The sequence below is a fragment of the Numida meleagris genome, chromosome 2 (assembly GCF_002078875.1).
Source record: "Numida meleagris isolate 19003 breed g44 Domestic line chromosome 2, NumMel1.0, whole genome shotgun sequence".
In the NCBI taxonomy this organism is placed as follows: Eukaryota; Metazoa; Chordata; class Aves; order Galliformes; family Numididae; genus Numida; species Numida meleagris.
In genome coordinates this window covers 143,580,237-143,601,611 of record NC_034410.1, presented here as the reverse complement: position 1 = coordinate 143,601,611, position 21,375 = coordinate 143,580,237, and the positions used below count along the sequence as shown (strand labels likewise).

The window sequence follows — 21,375 nt, the reverse complement described above, 5'->3', positions numbered from 1 at the left end:
CTCACTGAGAGGGCTTTAAACTAGGTATGAAGGGTTAAAACAACGCTTGCTAGAGATGAGCCTGAAGGAACCTCCTGTGGAAGAAAGGATGGGCAACACTGGGAGAGTACAAATAAGTTGTTAAAATATGCAGGGAGAAAATTAGAAAGGCAAAAGCCCAGCTTGAGCTCAACTTGGCCACTTCAGTAAAAGAGAACAAAAAGCGTTTGTTGATAAATACATTAACAGTAAGAAGAAAGCCAAGGAGAATCTCCATCCTTTCATGGATGTGGTGGGGAACATGACCACTGAGGATAAGGAAAAGGTTAAGGTTCTCAATGCCTTCTTTAGATCTGTCTTTCATAGTCAGACCAGTTATCCTCAGGGTTCTCTCCCCCCTGACCTGGAAGTCTGGGATGGGGAGCAGAATAAACCCTCCATGATTGAGGTGGAGACAGTTTGAGAACTGATACTCTACTTGGACTGTCACAAGTCCACGAGGCCTGATGGTATCCACCCAAGGGTGCTGAGGAAGCTGGCAGAGGTAATTGCTAAGCCACTTTCCACCATGTGTCAGTATTCCTGGTCAACCAGAGAGGTCCCAGAGGATTGAAGGCTTTCCAGCACGACCCCCATCTACAGGAAGGGTCGTAAGGAGGATCTGGGGAACCACTGGCTTCTCAGCCTGATCTTGAGTGCACTCTCGATAAGTTTGCAGATGACACCAAGTTGAGATGAAGTGTTGATCTGCTTGGGGGTAGCAAGGCCTTTCAGAGAGATCTGGATAGCTGGGCCAAGGCCAGTGGGATAAAGTTCAACAAGACCAAGTGCCGGGTCCTGCACTTTGGTCACAACAACCCTAGGCAATGCTACAGGCTTGGGGCAGAGTGGGTGGAAGAGTGTTCAGAGGAAAAGAACCCTGGGGGTTTTTGTCCTTGCTTGGCTGAGCATGAGCCAGCAGTGTGCTCAGGTGGCCAAGAAGGCCGATGGCATCCTGGCTTGTATCAGAAACAGTGTTGCCAGTAGGAGTAGGGAAGTCATTGTCCCTTTGTACTCAGCCCTGGTGAGGCCGCACCTCCAGTACTGTGTCCAGTTCTGGGCCCCTCACTGCAAGAAAGACATTGAGGCCCTGGAGCGTGTTCAGAGAAGGGCAACGAAAGTGGTGAGGGGTCTGGAACACAAGACTTATGAGGAGCGGCTGAGGGAACTGGGATTGTTCAGGAGTCCTGGAGGAGTCCCGGGGAGACCTTATCGCTTTCTACAACTCTCTGAAAGGAGGTTGTGGTGAGGTGGGGGTCTCCCAGGTAACTAGGAAAAGGATGAGAGGGAATGGCCTCAAGTTGCACCAGGGGAGGTTCAGGTTGGATATTAGGAAAAACAACTTCTCTGAAAGAGTGGTCAGGTACTGGAATGATCTGCTCAGGCAGGTGATTAAGTCACCATCCCTGGAGGTTTCTGGTACTAAGGAACATTGTTTAGTGGGCAACATTGGCGGTAGGTGGATGGCTGGACTAGATGGTCTTAGAGGCCTCTTCCAACCTTAATGATTCTGTGATTCTTTAAACAATTAAAATGTCCTTTTCTCAGGAAAGAGGAGTCTCTTTTTGTTGCTAATGGAGATACAGAAACTTTGAATTGTATCGACTCTGTCTTTGCAGAACAGTATAGTGAGGAAACAAGGGCCTACAGAAATTAGTGTGTTCTTACCTTCTGTCGCTGTGTGCTTCTCCTACCTAACATGAATTGAGGAATAAGAGTGTGTGAGAGTTACACCATTGTATCTGTAAATATTTACAAAAATCTGCTTTGATCAGAAGCAGCTTGGTAGCAATTGTCCTTAATTTTTATACTGTTATGCAAGTTATCATTGCTTAATTTGCTACACTTTGCGTTAAGGTAGATCTTAACATAAAAGTATTTCTTAACATAAAATATCATTAATATTTCTCAGTGGTTGACACATTGGTTTTGTATGTACAAAATATATTTTGATATGTTGTTCAAACTACAGACATCTGAAGTTATCTCAGCGACAGCAGAGAACTAAATACTGAAATTTTAATGTCATTTTTGTGAACTCTGACTTCAACTGTGTCAATTTTTCATGAGGTTTTATCTAAAAACATTTTATTCTAGGTGTGAATTTCAGGCTCACTGTGGCATAATTGTATACATTTTATATAATTGCTAAGAATCTTGTAATAAGAAAACATTGTACGTTTAGACAATCTCTCTCCATCCTTTTTTCTTCTGTGGTGCTGTTCAGAAGCAGGCAGCATTATTCTGACGCAGACAACACTTCTATATTTTGTCTGTGTTGAAAAGAAGTTTTCCTCTTTTCCTCCACTCCTCCAAAGTTAGGAGTACAGGCAATCATTTCTCTTTCAAAGGTGAACTGTTACATAGCACGTAACTGAATCCCTTTGCACTCATTATTGTATGGATGGAGCCACTTTGATGCTGGTTGTGATAATCTATTCATGAAAGTGGGTCTTAGTCATCAAGGTCTCTGACTGGCATAGATTAATTAATTTCCTGTTGTTGCTCTTTTTTCACGTCAAACTGTGAAGTTTACCAGTCTCTACTGTATTTAGAGATTTGTTTTACTTGATTTCTCAAAGAAACAGGATTCATGTTATATGCTGTCTATCAGAACCCTTCTGGTTTTTCCTTCAAGAATAGCCATTCAGTGTATAGACAAAACACGGTGTGGACAACAGATCAGATGTCAAGTTTGTTCCAGTTTCATGACTGTTGTTTATACACATAAAAGGTAGAAGCTTACAGTGCCTCAAGAGACGAGGGCACGAAGAGCATTAGGTCTTAACTTGCATTTGGCGTGTTGACATCCAGTTGGCCAGTCAGCTTGGATGGGATTCCTGTATAGCTGATGTCCTATTGAATAGAGGTAGGAGACTGAAATGTAGCTGTTCAGGGCAGTGTGAAACCATAGGTGTGTGCTGAAACTTATTGCAGTAGAGAATATTGGAATGAAAACACAGGATTCATTGGGTTGCTTTGAAAGCAACTTGTTTGAGACCTCTGAGCAGTTCAAAGTCATATTTACTTGCACCAGTTATTTGTTCTTCATAAAAAATATTAGAGATGTAGTTTACTAAAAATGCAGAAAATACTGTTAGCTAATTTCTATCAGGCTTTGGGTAATGGAAAAAACAGGTGATGCTTGCCTGCAGATTCGAGGAGAGCTGCTCTGTTCTGCTAAATTGAACAACTGAAATATGTTAATACGTGGATTTATCAGGCAAGTCTTGCTAAGAGGCTTCACTTTGAACATTACCTTTCTTGGGATAGCACAGAGTGGCATACTGAATATGCAGCTAGGCCATTACTGTCCACCTGCGTCTCTCTTGAACTAGAATTTGAGGGACTGCTTGAAAGATCACGAAGACCTTTGCATACATGTTATAACCTAGTGATTAACTTCAAAGTAAAAACAGTTTGTACTGGTTACAGTCTGAGTATTCACTTTCTTCTCCAGCTTTTGTGAGACTCTTTAAAGTATTTTGTGTCATTTCTGAAGTCCTTTTTTCTTTGAAGGATCAACAGTGCCTTGGCAGCAGGGTGGTGCAGGATACATCTCCAGCAGCAGACACTGACTTTCTGCCTTCTCTAGTTGGAAGACGGCTCATCAAGCAATTTTCAGTTTTGTGAAGGGAAGAATCTGTCTTTATGGGTGCAGAAATTACCATTTCTCTTTCATTTTCTACTTCAGACTGTCTGTCTTCTGCCTTGTTACTAGTAATTTGTCAAGGAGATGTCTGACACTTTGTTCCTGAGAGAACTGGGTAGGCCAGCTGGCTGCCACTTCATGGTGCTGACTGCTGCATGAGGTCTCCTCTGACTTCTCCTTCCTGAATGCCTTGTGCTGTTTTCAATGGGAAAGGAAAAGCTCAGCCAGCACAAAGAATCCTGGGTACTTGTTGGTTTTTTTTTTTTTTTTGTTAAACCTTCGATTCTGAGATTACCACCAGGGATATTTTGGAGTCGGAAGGCTTTTAGCTATTTGTTTCCCTACTTTCTTCTATAATATTTTAGTGAGTTGCGTAAGGAACCAGAAAATCATTTGTCTTCCAGTTGGCAGTTCTCTTTCTTCCTTCTGCCTTGCTGTAGGTTATTCAGCAAGGGACAGATTAACTTCATTAATACAAGATCAGCCAAGGACCCAACACTGTATTCTTAATATTCAAGTCAATTTTAGAGGGTAATGACTGTGACTAAGTACAGATGTTCTACATTTCTTCAAGTATTACAGTGTCAAAGCATACAATTAAAACAATTATATACTACAAGTTTTCTGTTATCTGCCAAGGCATGAAATGCTGTTTGTATGTTATGGTTAAATTATGATTACCAAAGTGCTTAAAAATGTTCATATATAACTGATTTTCTTTCCTGCCCTGTTGAGATTTTTGTGAAATATTGTGAAATGTTGCTTCACATTATTGTGAAACAAGCACAAAGACTTTTTCTTCACATTCATTGGCTTTCAGTCACAAAGGGTTTCTAACTGTGCAACTAAAGCTTTCAGTTTTTTGTGTTTTCATATTAGAAAAATGCTCAGAGCAAGTTTGGGACAAAGCCAATGTTGATTTTGTTGACATTAAGTAGTTAAAGAAAAAATTACCAAGAATGTTGCTGGACTTGCAGTATCTTCAGTTATCAGAAGCGACAAGAAAATGGTAATGGAAATAATTCTGTATGAGACTAGGGACATTGTAGTGTGAGGTAATAAGCAAACTAAGAAGTATGTGCTCAGTAATGACTATGGCTTTCACAGAATCAAAGGATGGCTTGGGTTGGAAGGGACCTCAGGGATCATCAAGTTCCAACCCTCCTGCCACAGGCAGGTTTGCCAACTGCTAGACTAAGTACTAGATCAGGTTGCCCAGGGCTCTATCCAACCTGGTCTTGAACATGTCCAGGGACAAGGCATCCACAGCCTCTCTGGGCAACCTGTTCCAGCACCTCACCATACTCTCAGTGGAAAAACTTCCCCCTGATACCTCATCTAAATCTTCCCTGTTTTAGTTTGAAACCATTCCCGCTTGTCCTGTCACTATCTCCTCATGTAAAAAGTTGATTTCCCTCCTGTTTATAATTCTCCCTTTAAATATTAGGAGGTCACAATGAGATCTCCCTGGAGCCTTCTCTTTTCCAAGCTAAACAAGCCCAACTCCCTCAATCTTTCTTCATAGATGAGATGCTCCAGCTCTTGGATCATCTTTGTGGCCTTCCTCTGGACCTCCTCCAAAAGCTCCACAACTTTCCTTTGCCCCAGAACTGGATGCATTTGGGGCCTCACGAGGTTAGAGCAGAGGGACAGTCTCCTCCCTCTCCCTGCTGGCCTCTTCTCTTCTGATACTGCCCAGGATACCATTTGCTTTCTGGGCTGCAAGCACACACTGCTGGTTCATGGTAAGTTTGTCGTCAACCACAACCTCAATGTCCTTCTCAGCAGGGCTGCTCTCAAGGAATTCTCACAGTCTGTATACTTACCAGGGATTGCCTCTACCCCTGTGCAGAACTTCGCACTTTGCTTTGTTGAACCTCATTACATTCACATGGGCCCACCTGTCAAGTTTATCAAGGTCCATCTGGATGGCTTCCCTTCCTTCTGCCGTATCAACTGTACCACTCAGCTTGGTGTCATCAGCAAACTTGCTGAGGGTGCACTCTATCTCATCATCTTTGTCACTGATGAAGATGCTGAAGAGCACCGGTCCTAAGACAGACCTCTGGGGACACCACTTGTCACCACTCTCCACCTGGATGTAGAGCCATTGACCACAGCCCTCCGGCTGTGACTTTCCAACCAATTCCTTATCCACTGAAAAGTCCACCCTTCAAATCCATGTCTCTCCTATTCAGTGATAAGGATGTGGTGGGGGACCATGTCAAAGGCCTTGCAGAAGTCCAGGTAGATGACATCAGTTTCCTTCCCTTTGTTCACTGATGCTGTCCCTCACAGGCACTGATGTGTCCCTGTCAGGCACAACCTTCCTTTGGTGAAGCTGTGCTGGCTTTGTGCAGCTTTATTTTGGTGCAACTATTTTTTGATCCTGATCATAAATGAACCTGTAGACAAATTGGAAGAAAAAAAGTCATGAATCTAGTTATTCCAGATGAGAAAATAACCTGTCATTTCTCATCAATAAATGAACCTCTTTAATACCCCCACAAAAGTATTCAGAGGATAATTCACAGGTCAAAGGACCAAGTATTGTTTGCTTTCTTGCTGATATGCACAAGGATGAAGGCATTAGATGGCAAAAGCCTCCTGAGAGAAACCATTTTCCATCCCTTCCTTCCAAAGAGAAAGATAACTACCAATGATAATCTATCTCTTTAAACCAGATTGTCTTCTAAAATATGGATCAGAAGACAGTAGTTGAAAAAAATCTTCCCAGAAAGTTGGTGTAGTTTTTGATTGTGTCAAAATACAGTGACAGCGAGGCAGATGCTTGAAAAAAAAAAAAACAGAGCTGTTTCAAAAATAGCAGTCTGTGGTAGGTTATGGCAACTGCAAGGCTTTGATGCAAATTGAGTTAAAAGAGAAGTTTGTATCATTCATTCATACCCAAGAGGTCAGGTGGCAGAGGCATTCAGTCAAGGGACAGAGGCTCCAACATCTGCTTTCAGATGTGGCTGTCGGGAAAGATTGTGTAGCTCTTGTTCTTTTACATTGTGGATGCTTCTCGGTATGTTGTGGTGATGTAGATTGTTTCTGCATCTCAGCTGAGATGCAGCGCTGAGTGAAAAGTAAGAATGCTGCTGGCTTGTCAACAGCGTGTTATAAACTGCACTTCATACAGTATCAGCGTAGGAAAATGTCTTGTTTTAGCCTTGCCTGTGCAGAAAGCATGCTGAGTTTTTACCATGAAATAAAAAATAGGACTCTGAAATCTGTAAACAAATTTGTTTTGCAAGTAGCAGCATGTTTGCTTTGAATGCAACAATTGACAGTGTTTCACACTAGGAAATAAAAGCCAGTTCTTCAGAGTGGCAGACCTCTGGTCTCAAGGAGAATTAAGTGCATGCTGTAGTGCTGTCTTCATCATCTTTGATTACTGTGCTGCTTTCCATCTCAGTAGACTCAACAAGTATTATGTGCTCTTCTTCCTGTAAAATGGCAAATGACATCCTGACTGTTAGAGCCTGAGATTTTTATGAAAGTACTCACTCTTGAACTGCTGCAAATCCTGGCTCTGCTATGCTGGTTGCGGTGCCTGGGTATGCCTGAGTTGTATTTTCTGGAATATTTCCTATACCTAATTAAAATGTGGTGAGTGGCTCAAGACAGTTCAATGGAAGCAATGTAGTTTATCAATCGTGTGGCATTAGTTTCATAACAAAGGCAATTGGAATCAATATTTACGTGCTTAGAAAGCGTATGTATTCACGGCCTTAGAAGACTATGAATGCTGAATTGGTGTGGGCAGCACATACTTCAGTGGAAGATGTATCTTGTGTACTAGAAAATACCTGTAGCCATCAGGATGCTGTAGCGATAGGTTAGCGTTTTGTCAGAGGAATCATACAAGATGCATCTTGGAAAAACAGAGTTTGTGAAAAAGAAAGCACATGTATGCGGTGTTACCAGTAGCATTCCAAATGCAGCATCACATTACCTGGTCTATCGGGCATTAAAGTAAATAATATAGGAAATAAAAAAGCAAATGCCTTGGAAGTATAAAAGGGGATGCTGCTGCTTACTTCTCACCAGGCTTCATGAGTCTGCATTAAAAATCCTTGGATGAAATAGTATCCTGAACCTTTAAAATGCTGTTTGTGTGCTAGAGATCAACTGTTTCACAGCAGCACCTGTTCCACAAACAAATATATGACCTACCTGAACCATGAGTAGTTTAACTTCAAAGGAGAAAATAACATGCTTCTCCCATTCATATTTTCACAGATGGTGAAAATGGTCTGTTGTCCTATCAGCTTGTGTTGTTTCATTTTTGAAGGTGCTGTTTCTAGTTATGGCAATCTATTGTTATTACAGGTCGTGAGAAATAGCAGGCAGGCAAAACCAAGTGCGTTAAGTATATTTCTTACTAGCTATACACTGCAAAAGAACTATCCCCAGCTTTATATTGTGAAAAATGATAATTTTCTAGTTTCTGGCAATTCACATTGGACAGGAACAGTCTAGTAGTCATGTTCTGCTCTGACATAAATCACTACACTATTTTTATTCCAGTGTTATAACTGGATGTGCATCCATATACAGGAACAAATGAATGGTTTATAGATGTTGCATTATTATTAAATGTTTGTAAATTTGTCAGCTCACATGTTGGCATGAATAGTTAGGTCTTGCCACATTTGGTAAACTCAAGATGTTAGTTATTCTCTGAAAGTTCTCACTCTCTTTAGACGCAGTCCCCTTTTATCTTTAGAGGAAAAGATGAAGAGTGAGAGAATCCTTCCTATGATGTCCATGGTGTATCTAGCTGCTCCTGGAAGAAGTTGCTCTGATAAGTTTTGCTATAAGCAAAGAGAGAAGTCACGGTAACCTGGGAGAAGAATGAGTTACTGATGGCCAGGAGGCAGCAGCAATTGTCTGAAACAACAGTCCAGTGAAAATATTCCTTTTACAGTGCTTCTGATGGTTATCTAGACCAACTTAAGCCAGAACTTTTACTGGCTGTGGTTTTATTCAGCTGCATTTTGAAAACCTTCAGTTTTCCACAGGCCTTCTGGACAGCCCCTCTGGTGATTAGTTTCCTCCAGATCTTTCTTTTCATCAGACAACTCAACCTGTCCGCACAGACGGTGTGCCTCAGAGCTCTAACTGTGCTGACCTTTCTGCACTGCTTCTTCTCCAGTTTTTCCACGCTTGCCTTGAACTGGGAAGCACAAGACTAGACACCATACTGTAGGTATGGCCTGATCTGTGCTGAGGAGAAGGAGGTAATAACTTCTTTGGTTTCCTGACTGAACCCTTGCTCATGTAGCCCAGTGCACTTTTGTAAAGCAGAAAAAAAGCGAAGAGCAGAAGAGAAAGCAAAGTGAACTTGGAGAGATAGCTGCACTGACCTCTGATCTGAAAGTCCAGGGAATCACGTAATTAGCCATTATCCAGTCACTCATTCCTTCCTACCAACGCTCCATATTTTCCTTTGAAAAGGTTGTAGAGTGGACAGGATATAGTAAACTAGTTGGGCCTTTTTGGTGGTAAATATTACTGGTGATAACGTTCAGACCATGCTTAATTGCTTCTAAACGTGCTTCTGCATCTTGGAGGCTTCAGGAAGTCTTTCAGTTTGTTCCTGAAGGCACGATGTGGTACTTGTAGCGTTACAGAGAAAATGATGCCCTGTTTGAAAGAAGCTTGCTGATAATTTCACACTATTTTCAATTAGTATTGAGCTAATCAGTTGAAATTTTAAACTGATTTTAGCAGATTCTTGCTGGATAGAATCTAGTTTCTGAATGAATCTGTCTTGGGTTATTCCATGAAGAGTACTACATCTGGCAAAACAGCTAATCACCTGCAAACAATTAAGATACAATGTTTTAATGGAGCTCATTATAATACAAGAGAAAACAACGGGTAGTTCTAGAGAAAGAATGAAACTTTATTGCTAAAATTTAATATCTAAGCAATAATTATATCCAAGTCTTTGGCCAAACCCTTCTGATTAGTATACAGAACGTTTTTTTTTTTTACAGTTTTGTATAAAATTCCTTGTTGGTTTTTCACATCAACGTAAACGAACTATCTTTTTCTAATATTCTTTCTAAGCATTTTTTTTTGAAAACAGCATTTGCTATTGCTCTTCTTTGATTATCTTTGTGTATTTAGATCTCTGAAGCAATTTCATGAATCGATTTAGTTACTGTATGGTTATTTTTATTGATAGCACATGTACAGAAGAATGTTTATTCTACTTTAAACCCTTATAGGTCTAAGATTATTCACATATCTCACTCTCCCATCTAAACACAAGCTTTCAGGTTTATTTCTGTGGACTCCAGTCTCATCAGAGAAAAACAATTTGGTATTCAGGCCATATAGATCCCATTGGCATTTTTTTTTTTCCTCTGGAGACACAATTGTATCAATTGCTGGAAATGACGGATAAAATTCAGAGCCATGAGATGACATTAATATTGTATGTTTGGTTGAACGTTCTTGTATTTTAAGCAAAACCAAAGAAAAATTTCCATGCTGGTTGCTTACTTTGGCAGCATTGTATAATTATTTTAAGAATTAGGTAGTTTTAATGCAACATAACATCAAAAGTCATTTGTTTCTCATTTTTTGCCATTGCTACTGTTTTAGCTGGTGTTTCAGAGCAAGGCTTGTTCGCATAACATTGATGTTATGAATAACCTTCATGTGCTTGATGTAGTTCGTTCTGGATATTTAGATTTGCGAGCTCAATTTTAGAAATTGTTATCTTTCCAGTGGAAAAAAAAAAATTAATGAAAAGTAGGTATACAGTGACAATTTTAAAAATTATAAAAAGTACATAAAACTGTCATGGTTACTGAAGACCACTTAATTAGTTTTGCTTGATCCACTATGGATTCTGGTGTAAGTATTCTCATACAGCCAGTAGTTGGTATTCCATTAGAGTTACCTTGTAAAAAAGGCAAAAAGGCAAGTAATGCTTCAGATCACGATTTCATCTTAAACTTCTGTTGCATGTATGTTGAAAGTGTTTCTTATTCTTATTTTCAACAAATTTATTTTCTAGAAAAGAAAGACGTGACACAGAGCTTGGAAAGCTACACAGCAAAATGCCCTGGCACAATGGAATTCATCACTCTTCCAGATGGTTTAAAGTTACCTCCTGTTCCATTCACCAAATTGCCTATTGTGAGGTAAGACGCCAAATGCAATCTTTAACTTTGCCACGGTACCCGTCAAATTTTAAAGGATACTGGAAGGATGTAGTCTTCTCAGTTTGTGTAAGCTGTTCACAATAACATGAAAAAATGTCAAAATGTCAAATTGTTTTGAGAAGTTCTTAGGCAGAAATAGAGCCTTTGAGCACAAAATACTTTTTGTGGTCTTTAGTTTCAGAAAGAGAGGATTTTTTAAAATAAAACTGTCATTCAAGAGTTTCTGATACAATCTAAGAAAAGTATTTTATAATTGCAGTTGAGATTTAAGTTAGATCATCAGGTCATTCCATTGACTAATACATTTTTTTAGACTAAAATCTAATATGAAGTATTTGAGAGAGACACAGAGGTGGAATAAACTGCAATTTGGCATGAAATTAAAAGGCTGAAAGAAAATATCTGACAAGAAATGGTGTTTGGTAATTGCCATTCAGAAAAAAAATATGTTGGAAGTTATTGAAAAGAGTTCTCAGAGACATTTGATTTCTCTGTGGGATGTCATCAAACATAAAGCAAGTGTTCTTGTATCACAAAAAGATAATAAAATGTATAACCAAGGAGTGAAAACAATATTTATTTTCAGATTACCTTCAATCTCTAAAATGACATGTTTTATTTTATGAGCGTTTTTTGATTCTGTAGCTAGTTTTACTATTCTAACTTCTCAAATTTTTCTCTTTCACTGAAGAAAGAGACCTTGTCTCACTATCTGTAGTACATTCAACACAATAGGTTTGTTCTCACTAGCAGTTTGTTGTGTAAAATGTGGTCTCTTATGGTACAGATTGGACTAGAGCATATACCTGAGATTGGACATATGCAGCAGACAAACCAGCGGTGTCCTGAATAGTATTTTGTCCCTTATTGGGACCAAGTGCATTGGTTAGCTACCTGGGTCACCCCTCATCTCGTGTATACTCTGGGGGGAGAGATTATTCATCTTCTTGAAGATCTTCCAGCAGTGTGCTACAGTGCCTGTGCAGGATTTGGTTAGCAATGACATCTGGGATAGTTTTGCAGATACCTGCCTTGTGCTGCCTGCTCAGTGGTGCAGCGCATGCTTTGAAGTTGCACACACTGCATGTTATCATCTTAAAATGGCAACTGGTGGAACCAAAGTTACATGTGACAACGGGGAAGTTGCTGGATTTGGTTTCACTAAACGTCTGTGTATAGTTCTAAACCACTGATCCCATGTCATACTTTTAGTCAAGAGACAGGTGGGCACTTCTAGGTTTTTGTGGCTTAATTTACGTTCCTTTTTTAGGGTAAGCTGATTTAGTGGCCTGCATGGCCTGTATTAACTGGTTTCCCATTGATGCTAGAGGTGTTCAATGACGTAGTTCAGGTCCATCTTGTCTCTATGTCACATTCTGTCCCTGGTAATACATTCTGAGGTGGGTTTCTGAAGGCCTGACAGAACCTTTTTAATAGTTTAACAATACTTCAGTGGGGAGAGACCCTATCTCAGTTAAAATATTTTCTGTTCTGAGAGAAGCACGTTTCCTATTCTGAGAAGAAGCACATAACGATTTCTTGTTGTTCCTGTGCCCAGTTTTAAGAAATTGCTTGCCATCCAGGTACAGTGTTTACAGTGTCAGCTTTGCCTGGCCTGGCTGTGCTTGGAATGCTGAAAATAGTTAGTTGGTGCTGTTTTGACGTGGGGCATGAAGAAGTCTCCGGTGAGGGAAAAACATAGCGGCTTTGTTTAACAGGGAAGAGTTGTTTATTATGCTCCTTCCAGTACCTAAAGGGAGCTTACAAGGAGGAGAGGGACCAACTCTTTACGTAGTCTGATAGGGATAGAACAAGGGGGAATTGCTTTAAACTAGAAGAGGGGAGATTTAGGTTAGATGTTAGAAAGAAATTCTTTGCTCAGAGGGTGATGAGGCACTGGAGCAGGTTGTCCAGAGAGGCTGTGGATGCTCCATCCCTGGAGGTGTTCAAGGCCGGATTGGATGGGGCCTTGGGCATCCTGATCTAATACTTGGTCTGGTGCTAGTTGTTGAGACTTAAATGTGTGGAAATGGAGTTTTGGCCATTGTTGAATAACCTAAGCTTATGATTCAATCCATTCTAGAGCCCTCTGGTGTATGTAGAGCATACACTTTTACTGATGATGCAGAATTTTATTTACAATTGGCATTTCATTGTCTGCTAGTTTTTAATCCATTTAATGTGTGGTGCTAATTTTGGATGCGAATTTCTGAATTAAAATACTGTCAAACATTGAACTGCCTTAATGAAGCGAGAACACAACAGCACTATTACCTTTTTTCTCCCCTATACCTATGAAGCGATTGAAGCTATTTGGCTTGGCAAAGTCTTTGTAGTTAATTATGCATGTTATCTAGTATTTAATGCCTGTTGCTGTCTTTTACTCCTGATACTTCATATAATCTGTCTCACTGTTTTTTTCTGCCATGACTTTTAACTAGGTACTTGGTCTATGATTGACAATTGTGAAATACTATTTGCATGTATTTTTTCTAGCCTTTAGAGCTTTGGGATTTTTTGACATTTCAAATACTGTAGCGCAATCTGAAAAGCTCTTTGAGCTTTTAATTGTTTTGTTGAAGCTCTAGAAATTGAAAGCATATAGGATTGGAAAGTATTTCAGTACAGTATACTATGAAAAACCCTAGTATTTTATCAAATGCAAAATAGGAGAATTAATTGTCTTTCTATTCTAATAGATGCAGTGTTTACTTGAGTAGATTGTTAAGTAGAGTTTAAAAGTATTTTCATTTCCCTTCTAAGCAAGTTTGGTTTTAATCAATACAGCTTTTTTTTTTTTTCCCTAATAAAAGATTTTGTTCCTCCGAGTTAGTATTGCAGTTGTTTTGTAATTCTTAATTGCCACTCTGCTGAATTCAGTAGGGCTGGGACCAGGGCTAGTAAATGTACTTATTCAAGCTTTTCACACAAAGGAATTTTAAAAGGTAAAGTTCCCTAGCAAGAAGATGAAGATCCTTCCTTCCCCTGCTATGCCTTAAGATTTAGGAAAAAGAAACAAAACGTATCCAACACTATTTATCTACTAGTGATGGATGAGCCAAAGCACTTTCTATTGAGGAAATAAAATTCCTTTTTATTAGCACTTTCTCAAGTTTTTAGAGTTAATTTCCTCAAATACGTGTCACTCACTTGTTTTGCTTAAAATTGTATTCTAATTTGTATTCAGATCTAATCAAAGGAGGTATCGTACTTTGTTCAAAATATTCAGGAATCTGTCGTAGTCTCTCTTTATTCCTGAAGCTTATTCCTGTTACTTTGCATTTGACTGTGGTTCTGACACAGTTATCAACAGACAATGAATGGATGTGATATATTTCTTGTTCCAAAATACTTTTCATGTTCTCTTGTAACTTCTTACCAAATGTTCTGTATCACAGAGATAACTTGTCTTTGTAAAATTCCTCTTACAGCGCTATTATTTTTCAGTAATAGCACGTTATCTTGAACGGTTTGGGTAATTTTTAAAACAAATTGCTTTCTTGTATGCATGCACTTCTTATTAGTGGGAATATTGGTTTCTTTGGTTGATAAAACTATACTCCGTTGTGCTGAGCTTCTAAACATGTGGAGGACTTGATTTCATGTTCTCTGTGATAGTTCATTGTTTTGAAATTTAGGATAATTCTGTAACTGTGGTGAGTGACTTGATTTCTATCATGTAAATGTTGCAAAATTGTTGTACTGTTTAAGGGAACACCTTCTTTTCTAGGTGAAGACGCTTGATTTTAAATTGAGGAAGCCAGGTTTCTTTCTTAGTTTTCCAGTGCTTGCCACAGTATTTGATGAACTACGTAAAAACATGAGAATTTAATCATGTACCGTAACATTCATAACCTCTTCGTAGCTTTCTCAAAGATTTCCACTGAAATAAGTTTTATAGATCAGTTATAGGGATAGAAAGAAGTTAGTTCATCTTTGAACAGATTGGGGTTTTCTAGGATTCTTGCACTTGGCACCTCATCTGAGTTTTGAAGTCTCCTTGGGTTTTGGCTGGGCTCTCACAATCATCATGTCTAGGTGCATGCATAATCTATCTTGAAGTATAGAAATATATTTGTAAAAGTATAGTGCTGGCAAGGTTTTTGAGCATTTTATTTTAATTCTTGGTTGTCCACGTCAGTGTGGTGGGATGCCTGTGGCAACTAGCAAAAAATGCAGGTTTTTCTATTGATTTAAAAATTTGATTTTCCAGTTTAAAAAAAAAAAAAAGTTGAAGATTTAATCCGTGAATGATTATAAGGAGGAAATTGTGGTCTCCTGTTGACATTTTTAATTAAAAACACAAATACTTAAAGCTTAACAGACTGTGGCAAAATAACTTTAATAGCGAATGTTGCCCTTAATCATCTTCTGCTTTCCCTTTCCTTGTTCCTTCCAGAATCTTAAGTAATTGATGGTTGGACTTGATGATCATAGAGGCTTTCTCCAGCCTTTATGATTCAATGAGTGGGCATGATGGTGGTGGGTTGACAGTTGGACTAGATGATTGTAGAGGGCTTTCCAACCTCAGTGATTCTGTGATTCTGCAATGAATTGTAAAGGATCTTACAATGCTGCTACTTTTACTGAGAATCCACTAATATATTACTTGTTTGTATTTCTAATATCTTGTCTGTAATTTCCCAGCAGCAGTGGAAGACCAAGGGTTTCCCTGCTTAGTATCACAGGAATTTTGGTCTAACAGCAAGATGGCTTAATAAATCAGTCCTTTCCTGTCTATTTGTAATTGCTTTATGATCTTTCAACAAGACCTTTCCAATTCCTGTGACATTTCCTTCCTTCCAGATGCAATTTTGTGTACTTAACTGTTTTAAAACCTCTTTTATTTACTCAGAAGAAGTTCTTTATTTGTATTACGTTGTCCAATGAAATTCTGTCTGGCTTTGGCTTGCATTTGTTAAATATTTGGTTGCTTTCTGGAGTTTCAGTGTGTCTGCAATTCAGTTAGCTGAGACTAATTATCTTAGTTATCTTAGTTATCTTGGAAACTAATAGCTGGAATTTCATATCACTTGCTAGTGTTGCTTTTGATGGTTTCTCTAGAAGATGCTTTTCCTTTGGTATTTGTTTTTAACACAACCTTCCATAAAAGTTATTTTTACTTAACAGATCTGTGAAACTCTTGAACCTCCCTACCAGTCTCCGACCTCACAAAATTAAAAGTCTACTTGGTCAGAATGTGTCAACCAAAAGCCCCTTCATATATTCTCCAATTATTGCTCACAGTCGGGGAGAAGAGCGAACTAAGAAAATAGGTAAGAATATTTTCTGGTATTTCACATTGTTTTGTTAAATTGGAAATTCTGTCTTGGTCAGGGATAGCAAACCTGAATTTCTTTTTGAATTAATCAGTTTTTTTAGCCTGACATTCCAAAGAACAAAAGTTTGTCCTCCCCAGTGACTTTTGAACCTGTGGGACAGGTCAACCAGATCAGAAGTGGGAGGAAAGTCACATAGTTGAACAAATTCATTTTCAGAGGAGCGGGTGCTCCTCGGTACCCAAACTTTGCATCACCTGGAAGTTTGGATGGACATGGTAGCAAACTGTGACTTTGCTGCAATACTAATTTGATTTCAAAAGATAGCTAATGAAGGGTAAGAAATTAAAAAGATGTAGATCTGATGGTATCTCTTATAATATGTCTCTGGAAAACAGTTCATATTATTTCTCTTAATTCGATGTTTGTTGTATTTTTTCATTCAAATAAAATCTTATTGCCAATCTTAACAAACAGTTGTTCTATGTGGTATTCTTGTTCCTTGAGGGATTGAAAGGGGATCCTCCATGTTTTTGGTAGCAGAGCAAGTTGGTGCCATAGGAGTTTTATGTTATACACAGTTTCTCCTTTTAGGTTTTTTTTTATTTGTTTAGTGTAAGGAGATGTCTGAGCTTCTTGTGATGCTTTAAGGCTTTTATCTTTTGAAGTACATAGCCAGCACATTTACTTTTAAAACCTCTAATGTTTGGTTAAAAAAGTTACAATCAAATGTACAAAACAAAACCATTGTAAGAAGCTGAGGAATTTAATAAACTTTGAAAATAATGTGGTTGTTTTTTGACACGTATTTGATCTACTTTAATTAGAAATAATGGCTATAATAAATGGTCTGTGTTTCTGTTATGGAAACCAAATGGGAAATAAAGCCCTTTAGAAAAGTCTTGTTTTCAGCTTTTAAGCTTTCAACTTGATAAGCTTTTCTAACTGAAAAGAATAAATTGGATTATTTTATTCTGTTTAAGTTGATTTAATATGCACTAGTCATAAGAAATAAACCTCATGATTTGTGACATAAAGAGATTTTTGTTATAAAGTCCTGATAGTCTAAATAGCACTGCTGGTGGTATAATACAGCTCTATTAGGAAGTCTTGCAAGTAATCTTTCATATCTACATAGAGATGATGTAAATACAGCTCTTAACCTTGCACCATATAACTGGATTTTACCTTTCCTTTCAAAAGCTTTTCCTCCAGGGAAGCAATTCTATAGCATTGCCCTGCTCTCTTTTATGTAGATCTTGTGGAAAGCAAACCATAGGGAGCTAGCGAGGGCTCTTGGTGCTGGTGGTTATGGTTTCTGAATGAATAAGACAACACAACATGTATTACTTGTTTTCCTGAAAATAAATTTCAATAGTTTTGTTGGGGAGGTAGCTTAGGGAGTATTTCACAGTGAGGAATTGGTCAAACCTGCAAAAAAACAAGAAATGAGCCTAGGATTTTCTCTTGGAAGAAAAGAGAGATTAAAGCATCAGAGAAGCTAATGATTTTGTTTGTTTTGAGTAAAGCTTAGAAAGATGAAATAATTAGTTTCCAACGTGTTTTTTTTTTCAGTAATTTACATTTTCAGAATCACTTTATGTGGTTGCATTGCATACATTTGTCAAAAAAAGGAACTTTGATCCTCTGGTAGTTCTTCTAATCAGGAAATTATTGTAATTTGCACGGGCTAAAATGCCTGCTTCAGTTGATTGTTAACCATAATGGGCGTTCAGTGCTTAAATATCTTTGAAACTCTGTGTGACAGCTCTTGAGAAGAGCCGCTCGTTCTTTTGGGCACTGCAAAGCGCAGAAGACTTCAGATACTAATAAATTAATTAAAAACAAACAAAACAACATGACAACTACAAAACATCCCACACAAATGTGCATTTGAACATTTAGTTCTAATCTACTGTTTTACTTTCCCAGTTTCACAGTAATATAACCTGTTAATATCTCAGAATGCATGCTGTTAATTTCTAGTAGTGTTAATTGGACTTAAACATTTGCATTAAACACATCTCCCTTGAGCTCTCTAATACTGCTTGCAAAATGTAATCAGATAGTGATTGTGAATGTGCTATAAGAGTGCAGATGGTTTTAATTGTGAATTACAGTCTTAATAATCCTGTTTTTTTTACAGAACATTTTCTAATATCCTAGAAAAAAGAGCATTAATAATGTGTTAAAATCAATGAGTAAACTAGTTAAAAGTTAATCTGTGTGTATTATAGATTAGATTATGGTCATGATTTATTTAATCTATTTAATGAGTATTTTAAAACCACCTTTTGTTTATTTGGACTGCAGGTCCTCACCTTGTGTGGCAAACGTCACATTCAGTGTAAAATCTGAATGTAAAATGCACGTGGTTATGGTGAGAAATCTGGGAGGCAGACAGGAGCACATGGGCTGAAAAGATTATGGAGCAGTGGTGCAAAATAACCTTTGTGTGTTGAGTAGCACATCAGAAATTGTAAATGTGCAACTGACCTCCTGTTCTTAAATTTCTTACCTCCTTAACTGCAACCAAAAACTCCAAAATTTTCCACTTAGCGTGGTGAATTATCCTTAAAACTGAACCTCTGTAATCTGTGGTAAGATAGCTCAAGAAATAAGCTGCCCTTGCAGTTTCTATTTACTGGTCATAGGTCTTTCTGAAATATTTCCAGAAATTACTTAATATCTTCTGTTATTGCTTAAGTCTCCCTTTTGTAACCACCAATCAATCAGTCAGTAATCAGCATCAATATTTCTTCATTCCATCTTCCCCTCCCACAGTATTTCCCAAACTTCTTGTTGTGTTCTGTGGAAAATCAGTAGGAGGAGATGGAGTTGACATCTTCCTGGGGAGTAGATGCTTTCTTCTTAATTCAGAATGATCTTTTATTTACTCCATATCGTCAACTATGTATAGTTGAAGATTTCTTTCCATTATTTTTCATATCCTTTTTCCTTTGGGGTTTGTTCCCTATCTGGTTGCATTTTAACTGAGCCTTGGTACAAGGTGATGCGTACTTTGGGCCTACCTCCCAGTATGGAAGTACCGAAGGTTTTAAATGGTTAACGTTAAGAATGTGCTTAAGTACTCTTTTGAACTGGTGCCAGAGTTAATTTTGCCAAGGTAATGTTGGGCTCTGGAGCACTACTAACACGAATATAATAAGCCCATTAATGAATGCTTCTGGTCCTTTAACGCATTGCTTTCCCTGTGATTTGCAGCTTGTGTCCCTTGGTACACTTGAATAGAACTTGGGCTGTGCACATCATAGAGAGATGTTAATTTCAAACATAATGTAACAATCTGACAGCTCAGCTGATGCTCATTTTTATAACACTACAGATAGGCAATTCCTGCATTAATTCTGTATTCGTTTTGTGTAGACTTCCAGTGGGTCCAGGGAGATGTGTGTGAAGTCCAGTTGATGGTGTACAACCCTATGCCTTTTGAGCTCCGAGTAGAAAACATGGTACGTATCTTCTTCAAAAAAAATCTCTAACTTCTTAGAGTTTTAATACCGTTTTCTATAAATCAAATAGTTTAAAATCTGTTTATGTCAGTATAGCGTCAGTTTAACAGTGCAGTCGTGTAAGTTTGCTCATATTTTTGCAGTGGTGATGAGGTACTGAACTGAGATGTCTGCTGTTTGGAGAGTTACAGTGCTTTACTGCTGCTGACCAGTGAATCAATTCTGTATCTTTCTGCATTGATTCAAGCTCATGCTAAATAATTTATTTCTACTGGTTTTCAAGTAATAATCATATCCTAAAGCCTAATAATTAGTGTATTCTTCCTCTTGTTAGTTAAAAAATTGATTTTATCCTAGCTTTACAAATTCCCATGTTGACCACATTTTTTAAAAAAAGGAGGAATTAAAGTAACTCGTTCTGAGCTTTGATATTTAGTAGGTGCTTCATCTTATGGATCTGCTATTCCCAAGCATATATGTTATTTGAAACCACCGGCCACTAAAATGATGAGAAGGAAGTGGGGAGAAAAAAGCTAAAGTACCAGAGAAGTGTCTCGGGTTAGAAGGTTCAAGCCCAAGCTCTCTACTGAAACACAGTGGATTTTTTTTCTCTTTATGACAATTAACAAGATTTTTTAAAAGTTATTATCTCTTAAAAGGTTAAACATCCTTTAATTGCCAAACCACCTTAATCTCCAGTCACTCCTAATCCAGCATTGTCCTTAATTAAATACTTTCATCTTTTCCCCAATATTTAATATTGCCTTAATAAAGGAGTCCTGACACATACAGCCCATTAAGTAAAACCATGCAAGTAAATTAGGGTGTATTTATAAGCTCAGGATTTTTCTTTTCTTTTTCCTTATCGATAGGTCTACTGCAGTGGCTAGTCAAACAATTAGACCTAAATTAGAGGTAATATGCCATATACGATAGAGTATTTTTTTCCCCAGGAAATGAACACACCCAAAGGTTGTAGTTACAGAACAGTAAAATTCATTGTGGAAGCTAACATAGTTGGTTCCTTCAGCAGCATTTTATCTTACGCTTACAGAGGTATTTCAAAATGTTAGGAATGAATAGAAAAAGTAATGGTAACTCTGTGCATCAGAAAGGACTCCGTGTAAAAATTATTTGAAGAACATTTTGATTTATCATCTAATCTGTCTCGTGTAAGTAATGATGAAATTATATATTCAAAATATTTTTGGATAAATTCTTAATGAGGAAATTTCTTATAAGTGGTTGCATACACTTAAGAGTTTGGAATACAGTTATTTATACAAGTGTGCACTTCATCCATTCACTGTGAAAATTAATTGTTGTAGTACGAATACTACAAGCTAGATGGTTATCTGCTGAATTAATACTGAATTTCAGTTTCATTGGTAAGCACTGGAGGAAGTAGAAATGCAGACTAGATACAAATAATTGAAGCGATTAACATAGTTCTTTAGTCAATGTTCTAAAAATAGACTGCTTTGAGAAAATCTGCTGTGCACTAATGTTGTCTAATTGGTAGAAATGAGTTGATTTTGCTTCATTTGTGTGGAATCACGAATGTAGGCAGCAAATGAGGACAGCAATTACTCCTCTCAACACAGTGTTTGAGAGACAATGTCTTCAGTACCAAATGTTGAGCTCCCAGTATAGCAGCAATACATATGGCCTGGTGTCAGTGCAGCAGCAGAGGACGGGTGAGGAGAACTGCATCTGTTCAGTCTGAAGAGGAGAGGACTAGTGGGTAATTCCTGTTGCTGTCCTTC

At 38.1% G+C, this 21,375-nt stretch overlaps 1 protein-coding gene across 3 annotated transcripts in view; it reads left to right on the top strand.

The window, feature by feature from the left end:
- The window catches only part of TRAPPC9 (trafficking protein particle complex 9), a 472,762-nt gene that overhangs the window by 32,577 nt on the left and 418,810 nt on the right, over positions 1 to 21,375 (top strand). For all 3 annotated transcript variants that reach the window (XM_021387135.1, XM_021387133.1, XM_021387134.1), the window contains 3 exons: positions 10,710 to 10,836; positions 15,988 to 16,133; positions 19,524 to 19,609. In XM_021387135.1, coding sequence (XP_021242810.1) covers positions 10,710 to 10,836; positions 15,988 to 16,133; positions 19,524 to 19,609 — 359 coding nt within the window. The remainder of the gene's footprint in view (positions 1 to 10,709; positions 10,837 to 15,987; positions 16,134 to 19,523; positions 19,610 to 21,375) is intronic.